Here is a 12,109-nt window from a genome sequence, read left to right on the forward strand (position 1 = left end):
ATATTTAAGTAATTGATTATATTTTATTTTTATTATATTTTCGAGGTTGCGCTGTTTTTGAAGTAATTAATTTTTTGTAGAGAGAGAGGCGCAGACGCAGCATGCAGGTAAAGCACACACAACTGTCATCTCTCTCCCTCGATCGATTATTCTGGTCAAATATTGCGCTGCAAAGGGCAATACTAGTTTTAACTTGTCTATAATTTGGCAAATGGCCATGAAATAAGCTGGATAATCAACGTTTTATTTTAAATGCACTTTGGGTCAGGTGGTTCTTTGCCTCCACGTCATGCATTTAATCCTTTAATGTGTGTATATATATATATATATATATATATATATATTGTCCATGTATTAAATATATAATGTATGTTTTTGGGGTAAGCATGTTTTAGAGCTATAGGCCTACTGTATATGCTAATGTTATGAAATCAGATCCATAACTGCATATAGATGGGAGAGGAAACACACACACACACACACAAACACACACAAGACACAAACCTTAAACGGTGTAGGAGTGAAAGGATTAGTCGGACATAGACGGAGGAAAGGTCTACTGTGAGTGTCAACGGCCTACAGAAAACAGAGAATAACCAGCACCAGTGAGACACGGAGAGAGAGAGAGAGAGAGAGAGAGAGAGAGAGAGAGAGAGAGAGAGAGAGAGAGAGAGAGAGAGAGAGAGAGGAGGAGCAAGTGCTTGTTCAGACTAACTACAGCAGAGCACATTTACATCACAAAATCTGTTCTGGAGTCAGTTAAGAACAGAGCAAGTGACGACAGGCCTGAGAATCTACTGCTGATTTCTGACAGTGCATGCGCTTTCTGTCACTGATGGAATAGAATACTAGCTTACTACGTACTGAATACTGAGAAGTGTACACTATATGGCCTGTCAGTTTTGAAAAAAAAAAATCACAATGCATGTGTGTGGAATTTAGTCATCAGTTATTAAAGATTATTATATTATAAAAGTATTATATGTGTTCTACTGCATACTGTCAAACATAGTATGTCACAGTGTTGTTATTATTAATTAAAACTAAAAGGAACAATATAACGTATATTGTTTTTGGTAACTGAGATAAAGCTGAAATAAAACAAACATTTAATGAAAAACTAAAAAAAATAAATAAAATTAAACAATAATTAGAAATGCTGCAAAGGCAACAAACTAAAAATAAGCTGAAATTAAAGAACTAAAATTACTAAAACCAAAACGGCAATGACAATAAATTAAAGCTAAATAAGAATATTTAATAAAAGCAAAAACTCATGAAAATGACAAAAGCTTAAAACAAAATGATTAAAATCAAACTAAACTACAAAAAAAAAAATACATTTCAAAATATTAATAAATACGGTAACACTTTAAGATGTCGTTGTTACACGTTACATGTATAATAACAATAAATTATGCATGCAAGTAATTAATATTACTCAGTACTTAAATGTATAATTATACTGTAACAAGGACACCTTAAAATAAAGTGTAACCATAAATACTATAATAGAATATTAATGATACTAATATAACACTGGCATGTCATGCTATGTGACAGAAATTCACATTCTGTGCACAGTGTAGATAATATACATTTTGAGACCTTATTAATTTCCAGTCTTTTGTGATTAGCTACTGGATAAAATCATATAGCATGGTTATCATAGTTAACAAAAAGGCTACTCCCTTAGAGTAGCGTATAGGAAACTGTTATTAGCCAGTAACATGCATCACAAAGGCGTTTACATTCACTCGCTCTAAAATGCATAACTAGAGAAACCCTATTACAAACATTTCCATTAATTCTCCAAGCCTGGAAATCACAATTGTGAATGATTCCATAATGATTATGGAAACTCAAGCATAACTTCATATTCCACTTTCTTGCACAATTACATCTGTGAAATAACCAGGACTTAAACTGACAGACTATTAGTGCACACTGTGCTTCTGAAAGGGAGAGCAAAAAAAAAAAAAAAAAATTGTGACATTATTTCCTCACCCATGATGTTGCAAGCAAATGAAATTCTCCTGATAAAATTTCATATAAATGATCTTAAATTGTAATAAATAAATAAGTACAAATTGTGTGTTATTGCTATATTTCCAGATCCTAGAGTTTAGTTAATAATAGTAATAGGTAATAATAATAATAGTTTTTATTTAATTATTTAATTTTAGCTCTTAATTCTCACTGGAGGGAACAATTGTCAGTCAGTTTAATTAAAATCTTTGTTAATTGAAAAAAATGCTGAAGTAAAATAAAATATAAAGATTAGATGGAAAAACTTAAACTTAAAAAAACTTGGAAAAAAGTAGAAAGTAAAAAATAGAAATGTTGCCTTGCCAACTGACTGAAATAAAAGAAGTACTTAAATTACTAAAACTAAAACAAAGTACACAAATAATTTAGAAGCATTGTAAGTATTACTTTAAATAATAACGACAAGCGCATACAAAAACTAATATATATCTTCTCAGTTAACTGCTAATACATTTTTAAATAAATATAAATGTAAAAAATCAATCAATCAATAAACAACAGCACACCAAAAAAAAAAAAAAAAAAACACAACTTATGTGATATCTTGCTATATTTACAAATTATTGACCTACAGAAAATATTATCAGTCAGGTTTTTTAACTGAAATAAAATACAATTTAAATATTGCCAACTAACTGAAATAAAATAAGTTTAAAATTACTAAAACTAAAACCAAAATAAAATCAATAACATGAATATGTTGTATTAAAAATTAAAAATGACAAAAGCATATAAAGTAACAAAAACTAAAAGAAAAATATAAAACAAACCCCTGAAAATAAAAACTAACAAAAGCTAATTCAAACCATTAATCTACAGTAGAATATACAGTAAATAATACTAAAATAACACTGCTATAATTGAAATGGATTGTTTCCATTTCTCAAATCTGTCTTTTATGCTGCTTTGTTTTAGGCGTTTTTGTTATTTGTGGATCTTAACCTTACTTAGCAGTCACTATGAACTGTTGTTATAATGTCGTGACTTTCTAACACAGCTCTTTGTGGTAGTGAGAAGAGCTGCAGTAATTCTTGAAAATATTTAGCTCCACTGAAGACGATCATAAAGGTTTTAGAAACAGTGAGTAAACACATTTTTGGTGAACTACTTAAATGCAGTAGTAATGCAGTCTGTGATGAAGTGGCAGATTCACTCACCTTCTCACCGCTGCTCTTCAGATCGAAGGCTGAGATGTCCTCTACTGCATCCAGCGCAGATGTCTGCCGTTATTAAACATTCAAGAAGAGTCCTCGTCAAACACAGTCCCACAAAAACATCTCTACATGTCCTCAATAACGTCATTAAACTCTAATGTCATTGACAGGCTCTCTGCTGGTCCAGAAGATCCAAACTGAAGTCCTGCACAGTAATGAAAGTCTCTCTTTATGGCCGCAGATCCCCCCTCGTGTTTTGTGCTTGTTGTTCAGTGCCATTGAAACAAAGCTACTTTTAAGAGCCATCTGCAGAGAGCCATCTGCTGGGGCACGGATCATTAATGCACATCTGGACACAGAGGCTTTATAAAGGTCTGATGAAGAGAAGGACAGACTGCAGAGAGCCGGACTTTACAGGTGCTTCAGTCAGCTGAGATATTTAACAACAACATTATTACAACACATTAAATACTGTATGGAGGGTTAAAATGAATGTAGATTTTGGAAATTCTTTTTTTTTGCAGGATGAGATTTCACCAAAAACAGTGGTGATGTGTTTTGAGTCAGATAATGAAAGAAAGCCCTTTACACTTTAGCATTTTAGTTTACTTGAAAGGTTTTATAGTTTAAAATTATATTAAATGCAATTAGCTGAATTTTTTTTTTTTGACCCACTTAAGTAGGACTTAAGTACATCTTTGCATAATTATTTAAATGGTCTTTGAAATATGGTTAAAGTTCTGCTAAATACTTTATGATAAACAAAAATATACTTTGTTACTTAATGTATTGAAATCTATCTGTAATTAAAAATTTGTAATGATGATGTTGTAATTTAGTACATTTAAAACATATTAACTTTAAAATTTAATATTGAATAACAATAACACACTACAGGTAAAATAATAATCAAGTGCTTTAGTTTGTTAGTCAACACATCATAATAAAGGCACTGTTAACTGTCAGCTGCTCCTTTTTAATTACCTTTTTCACCATCATATATTTTAGAAATCATCCTAATTAGAAATCATTAGAAAAATGGCTTTGATTTTTATTGTTTAATTTTATTTTAGATTCAAAAATATATTGTTAAATATTTGTTTTATATAAAATAAAACATTTTAGTACAGTGCATTTCCTTTACATTAAACTTAAACTTGTAATTTTTTTTACACTTTATTTTTTTGAAATACTTCACAATAATTTGCTGATTATCTTCTTTAAAAAGAAACAATAACCTCTTAGTTAAGAGGTTGAAGCATGACAAAAGATTAATAAAACTTGACTGATGATTTAAAATGGTAGTTAAGAGGCTGAAGCATGATTTAAAATCTACTTTAAAGTAAAACTTTTAATTTGACATTATTGCTTTTAAAAGTGTACTTAAGTGGATAAAGAAACAGTGATGAAAGTGACTTAAGTGGCCTTTAAGTTAATTAATATTATTTTATCTGCAAGTACAGCTTTTAAAAGATAATATTGTAAGATTTGAAGTACACTACAAGTGCAGATTCAGTACAGTTAAGCACACTTCTTTTTCACAAGCGACATTTCCATTCTACAGAGCAATTTACTGGACAAAACGTCATATATTTTCAGTTTGTTTTTCCTGAAGAGTGCTAGTATGCATTTAGACTAAAACCCACACAACTTTCAAAATGAAACATAATCATGGAAAACCTTGAGGAGCAAGGAAGAGTTTTCTAGAATGTACCACTTGATAACCATTAAACACATTAAACACACACACACACACACACACACACACACACACACACACACACACACACACACACACACACACACACACACACACACACACACACATAGTCTAACCTGTAGCGGTTTGTATGTAAAGCAGGATTGGGGGTAAGGATGTAGGGGTAGCTCTGAGCCCTTCAGCTGTAGCTGGGCTATGGGAGGTTTCTACAAGCACAACACAGAATCACCCTGCGCCAGTATATCAGCTTAAACACATTTCATCCCACAAGACGAGTCATTAAAACATCTAATATGTAAACTAGAAGTGCCATTATTGAAAAAAGAGGCCTGCGGGTAAATCAAACTAAGTGGAGGACGTCTCTCGGGACATTAATAGCGAAACAGTTGAACTTTGAAGAGCCATAAATGGAGCGTTACTTATTAAATCTCATTCGTAAATGTGTTTAAGTTGACTTAATGACAAACCTTGAGGCTAAGCCGAGCTGAATGAGGGATGCTGGGAGCGGAGATAAGAGGGCCGAACAGAAACTACCTGACACACTTTGGCACAGGGACGTATTTCCCGTATTTCTCTATGACAGGAGGTGAATCAAAACTATACACAGAGAGTCAGACTGATGACGGACAGACGGAGAGACAGATGCAAAGCGGCCCAGTCCTGTTTTTCTGAGCACTAAACACTTTATATTTGTGCTGCGCGATATATTAAAGATTCAAATATATTCTTAGGGATTCTCCTGACAATATCAAACACTATGCACCACTGTGTTTTTAATATGCTTCATATTTGGTCATTAGGTTTCTCAAAGAGTAAGAGTAGTTTTAATAGTCTTTCTGATTAAAACTTCAGTAGCCACACCGGTGTTACAGTTGGAAAGCTTGATTTATTTCAATTGATTCAAAACTTATTTAATGATTTGCTTTTATGAAGTCTCTGCATGGCATTTTTATGTGAAAAATGCATTTTATATTACACTTGTGAAAAAACTAAGTGTGCTTAATTGTATTAATTGTGCACTTTTAAGTATTTTTATATATTCAAGTGTAAATAATGTTTTAAAACACTTTTAAAAAGTGCAATTAAAAATTTCAAATGAAGAGTTTTACTTTAAAGTATATTTTATATGTTTATGTTCAATATTACGTTCAAAGTTAATATATTTTTACATATTTATTTAAATAGACAACAAACAAGTTATGTATTAGTTTATCATAAATGCTATTCAGTACATTCAGCAGTAGGGAAAATGAAAGTAATTATGAAATTAGTATAAAGATGCACTAAAGTCCCATTAAAGAAAGCACTTTAGAGTTCAGCTAATTGCACTTAAAGTATAATTCATATTTATTGCAATATTCAAAGTATCATGTAAGTATTATTATTCAAAGTATATTTTTCCATAGTAAGTAGCTATGCTTCAGTGCACTTCTTTTTTATTTTATTCTTACAGGGGTGTTGTTATATTGGTGCATTTAAATTAAAATAATTAAACAATTCTTTGTGTTCCTTTAGAGCAAGAAAAAAAAAGAAAAAAAAAAAAGAAAGGAACAGTGTGGAAAAATAAATCATTTTCTATTGTATTTTACTTTTTGCATGAAATGCTTTGAATATACTTGGCAACAGTGGCTGTTTGATTAAAATGATATTCCTCTGATTAAAACAAAAAACAAACATAAACACTGAGATATACAGCAACACATAGGCCTAAAAGACTCACAAATATTGAGATTGTCAACAGAATATAAACAGTTTTACTTTAATTTATTAAAATATATATGAACATCTAATTTGTAGATAAAGTAGTGATTTATAAAGTTTAATATTCAGTTAAAGCTATATCGCCCAGCCAGAGTTAGTATGCAGCAGTTATAAATATGTTATAATCACCCACACGTGTTAACCAGCATCAATAAATGGATCAGTCCAGCAGATGTTTGTATTGTGTGTGTGATACTGACTCTGTCTCTGTGAACGATGCTCTGCACCAGAAACACCACGGGGTTCACAGCGTTACGGATGGCCTCCGCCGCCTGCTCATGACTGGCATCACGCAGATCCACTCCACCCACCTGTCACACACACACACACACACACACACACACACACAGGATGGCATACACAGACTGATAATGACTGGCATAAAGAAGATCAAACACACACAGCTCAAGGTCATTACTGGACTGTATGGGCAGGTGTGTAGCCCAAAACCTGCCAAAAAGATGCCACTCTATTCACCTAGACAGGCTGGGCTGTATGACAGTATGCTTGCAAAATAAAAATGCATCAACTGAATTTGCTATATCATTTATACCACATTATGATAATAAAAAAAAAAAAAAAAAAAATCAGACAGAAAGCAGAAAATTGCACAAACTGTGCCGTTTATGTCCACTTCCTGTGCAGACAGCTTTACTTCTAAAAGTTCATTTTGGGGTGTCATAACAATTCAAGAAACATTTCTACTTGCTGTTTATATAGAATTTAGATTTTGGAGCAAAAGTAAATATTTTGTAAATACTATTTACAGTTGTACCATGATATAAGAACTGAAATGCAAACCTCATTTGCAATGCTCTACATAGTTCTCCACACAAATTGTGCTTCTCACAGGAAGAGCACAGGTGAATTGATTCACAATTGAGTCTAATGGAGTTTGACACTGGCATAATGCTAAACTAACAATGCAACACACCGTGCATGCAAATATTGGGTGAAGCAGTGCCTTTTTCTAATTAAAATGACACAGACATTTGACAAATGTAAGTAGATTTCAAACAATTGTAAGTAAAAGTGAATTTGCCCACTGAGCTTGTGTAAAGTTAAATATTTTGAGGTATTTCCTGCATGTAATTATGACATAGATGCTTGTTTTCAAACTTGTATTAACTTAATAATGAATTTTATTAACAATAACTGGAAATAGCAATTTAATTAACTACAATTAGTTTTGTGACTCCAGACGTTTCAAGAACTGTATGTTCTTCAATAAAAACAATTTTGAGAGAACATTTATGATCTCTATTTATAACCCGATTTTGAGCTTTTTAGCAGTTTAATTTAGATTAGAGTTGTATTATCTTAATATATAAATAATAATTTATAAATGAAATTAATTTGACATCATTCTGTTATAATAAATAGCTAAGTGTGTGTGTGTGTGTGTATGTGTGTGTGTGTGTGTGTGTGTGTGTGTGTGTGTGTGTGTGTGTGTGTGTGTGTGTGTACCTCTAAAATCCTGTCTCCTGTCTTTAGTGTGCCGTTGCGTCCCGCTGGACTGTCCTCCAGGATGTGTTTAATAAAGATGCCCCGCATCACCTCCCCGTTGCTAAGGCGACTGCCCATGCCCCGCCCCCCAACGATGCTGATGCCCAGAGATTTCCCAGCTTCCCTGAGCAACTCCACTCTGAGCAAACACACACAGAACATTCAATTAACATCTAGCAACGTCAATTTGCCAAACATTATGATCAATACATTTCCATGACTTTCCCACAGTTGTCTTCATTGATAAATTTCTCATCATCATGATCCCACCTTCTGACTGAACAGCATCAAACTTTGCAAGCCTTAAATATATTTTCCAAGATTTGCTAAAAACAAAAATTTTGTGGTACAAATTCAGTGCCATGTGGGATTTGATTCAAAATGTTTTGATCATAAGCCAAGAGCTTTAAACACTGAACCAGCGATAAAGTGTAAAGTGTACATTCAATAACTTCAGTCAGGCATGGTTTGAAAATCCAATATTTGATCCAATACTGAACCAATATTTGGTGAGAAAAATATGAACATATAAAGTGCCACATCTGATGGGCATTTTCTGTCAACGTGGTTCCTTATTGGTAATGAGATAATATTTTTGCAAGCTGAGTCTCAAGATTATCAGGCCAATATCTGGGGACGATCTGATGAAAGATGGAGGAAGGCTTTAAAACAACAAATGGCACTGAAAATCCAAATGGTGGACATGCAATATGATAGAATTTGGAAAGATGTCTGAAGCATTGTATTCTGTACAAAGTAAAGAACATATAATGCAGAGTTAATTTTTTTTCTAAATTATATATATATATATATATATATATATATATATAGTATTTTGTTAAAAAAAAATTGACAGTATTAACTTGCATGGTTTACAACATATATGTAGCATATTTTTTAAACTATATTTTTGCCAGAAAAAAAAACTTTTAAACAAATTTAAATTTTAAAATATCATAATATATTACAAATGCAAAAAGTATGTGATCCTTCATAAGATATGCAGTTTGGAGAACTGATGGGTATATATTATAGATGTATTATAAACATATTTTTGTCTGTTTCAATATGCTGTTTAAAGCACATCGTGCTATAAATAAATAAACTGTTTATAGCACACAGCATATTTCATAAAAAATCTGAAGACTTTAAATAGGTCATATGGTTATATGAAAAGCCCAATTTTAAACTTACGGTGGCGCTAGAGGGTTCGAGTGAGAGAGCCCAAAACTGGTCAGACTGATGTTCAGACCTTTCCTAATGAACGCACCAAATTTTGCTCCAATGAGAAGTATAATAAGAATACTAACAGAAACCGGTTTCTCATACGTATCCATTCCTAATGGACATGTCCGCGTTTTTCAGTCACATTTACATTTATCACACTGATCGGTCCTCACCTCCGTGGTAGATTCCAGCTGTTGGAAGCTGCGGTCTGTCGTTCACTCTCCTGTCCTTCTCCATCTTCTCTCTCTGGAAGATCTGAGACTGTCTGACTAAACACAAAAAACACAAAGCTCTCATTTTATGTCCCTTTTACAGCTCTACGAGTCCGTGAGAGCTAACAGGGTGAAGTGTGAGTGGAGTACGTACTCTTGAGAGTTGTTTTTGCCATCAGAGAGATCATCACTCTGGAGCTGCTGGCTCGCCCTGTATTCCTCTAAATATTCTGCAGGAACATACGTGATTCTGCACACACACAATCACATGATTCATAAGCTTATGATGACATTTGACTCATCAGACCTGTCATCAACACTGCCGGAATCCAACCCCAAAGAAATCACCCAAATTAAGGCCAGTCAATGGCATTTGTGACTTAATGACCACAGAAAATCTCCAAAAATGCAAAAGTGAGTCAATCAACATTATGCGACAAATGCATTCAATTGAGCTTAACTGGCATTGATGCACATCTTGTTTTTCTGAAGTGGGTGATATATGTGATATAGTCTGCCTATCTTTGCCCAAGCTGAAATCATTAATCATGTGATTGTCAACAGCAGCCAGTGTTTTACAGGTTAGTAAATGAATGCCCCACAAGAAGACATTATTATTATTTATTTTGGATTGCATCCAAAAATTCAAACCAAAAGAAAAATCTGACTCAACAGAGAGCCTGATAATTTAGCTTGAGTTTTCATGTTTCCGGATCAGGAGTCAAAACAGAAATAGTTTGTTTGCTTCATCAGTTGACTGTAAGTGAAGATGACAGATCTAATGGAGGAAAATCAAACCTTGTTTTGAACAGTTCATGCATGCAGGCGGAGAGATCAAGACATTAGGAGTCACGGCACATAGATGTGAATCAAATATTCATTATCCACACGTTCAGTGAAAAGGCTTCATTAATGAACGAGAATCGATGGCTGGAAATCAAATCATTGACTTGAGAGAGAGAGATGTTAGTCAAAGATGAACAACACAATACACACCATGCTAGGAGGAAACGATGGCCTGGAATGTTAACGATGAACGATGATTGCATGTTACCAAGGAAACAACAACCTGCTCAGCGCTGCTTGATGAGGAAGCGCAGCATCCTTGGGTTTGACTGGAATGTGCGTGTTTTACATTAGACCCACTATGCAGTACAATTCAAATTTGCCTTAATATATTGGTTAAAATACTGGCATAAAAACTGAAGTACTCTCCGATGGCAGCTTAATGTGAAGATAAACAAACATAAGTATGCCGTAAGGAAGCCACTTGTAGGGTGACTCTCTTGAAAAGTGTAATCACTCTGGTAACAATCATTATTTTTGCAGTTCTGTGATGTAGACCTCACACACTTCTGCTTTAAGTGAACATGGGGTGAATTTGAAATCATTCACTACTCTGGTGTGAACGAATGTTGACTTTATTTGCCATGCCCACACACTTCTAAAATTAAACATGAGCAATTTATTAAGAAATATTGCAGGTGTTTCTTACATTTTTATTTCTCTAGTTAAAATGCTGTGAAGAAAATATTTTCTACAATTTATGTTTTTTTTCTTCCATAAATCAACTCAAATCACTTTTCAACCTGTTTGTCTTTTTGTAATACCACTTTAATTAACAAACAAACTAAAACAAAATCTTTTTCTTTACTAAGATTTTTTTTTTCTTTTAAAACCAGCTGGTGTTTGTTTCCATTCTGTTGTGTCTTCTAGCTGTTTTTCAATACAAGAACAAGAACGAATATGTCCTGTGTGATTGGTTCCTTAGGCATCATGTTAATTTCTTCCAATTGTGTAACTCATGATAAAGTAATAAAGCTGACTTGACTAGAGCGTATTTCTAAAAGGTTATACTTTTATGACCATGATATTGTTGAAGAAATACATTACCATTCATAGATTTTATTTTTTATGCTTTTGAATTAAGTCTCTTCTGCTCATCAAGGCTACATTTATGTGATCAAAAATACAGTAAAAAAATACATTTGTAAAATATTCTTCTGAATAAATTATTATATAATTATTATTTAAATATTAACATTTAAATATTTAAAATTACAATTCATTAGTGAATTTTCAGCATCCAGTAGTCCAGGCTTCATTATTTTATCAATGTTCAAAACAACTGTGCTGCTTTTTTGTTTTAGTAGTAGTAATAATAATAATAATAATAATAATAATAATAATAATAATAATAATAATTCTAAGATCATTTATGTGAAATAGAAATATTTTTTAACATTATAAATGTCTTTACTGTTACTTTTAGTTCCTATATCTTTGTGTATAATATTTTAATAATATACAACACTGATTATTATTATTTAATTGATTATTACTGTATTTGCATGACAAGATACTTTGAGTTAGTTTATACTTTGGAGTTAATTTGTTAATTACTGCACCGGAATGCACATTTCATGGCATTTCTATATTTGCGTAAAATATTCATAATAATAGTTCACAATAGTAATAGT

General features: G+C 32.5%; 1 protein-coding gene across 1 annotated transcript in view; it reads right to left on the reverse strand.

Moving 5' to 3' along the window:
- LOC109046239 (multiple PDZ domain protein) overlaps positions 1-12,109 on the reverse strand; it is a 78,243-nt gene that overhangs the window by 18,682 nt on the left and 47,452 nt on the right. Inside the window, 6 exon segments of the mRNA XM_042728777.1 lie at positions 3,207-3,269; positions 5,463-5,539; positions 6,881-6,995; positions 8,152-8,329; positions 9,591-9,686; positions 9,784-9,879. Coding sequence (XP_042584711.1) covers positions 3,207-3,269; positions 5,463-5,539; positions 6,881-6,995; positions 8,152-8,329; positions 9,591-9,686; positions 9,784-9,879 — 625 coding nt within the window.

The sequence above is a fragment of the Cyprinus carpio genome, chromosome B7 (genome assembly GCF_018340385.1).
Source record: "Cyprinus carpio isolate SPL01 chromosome B7, ASM1834038v1, whole genome shotgun sequence".
NCBI classification, from domain to species: Eukaryota; Metazoa; Chordata; class Actinopteri; order Cypriniformes; family Cyprinidae; genus Cyprinus; species Cyprinus carpio.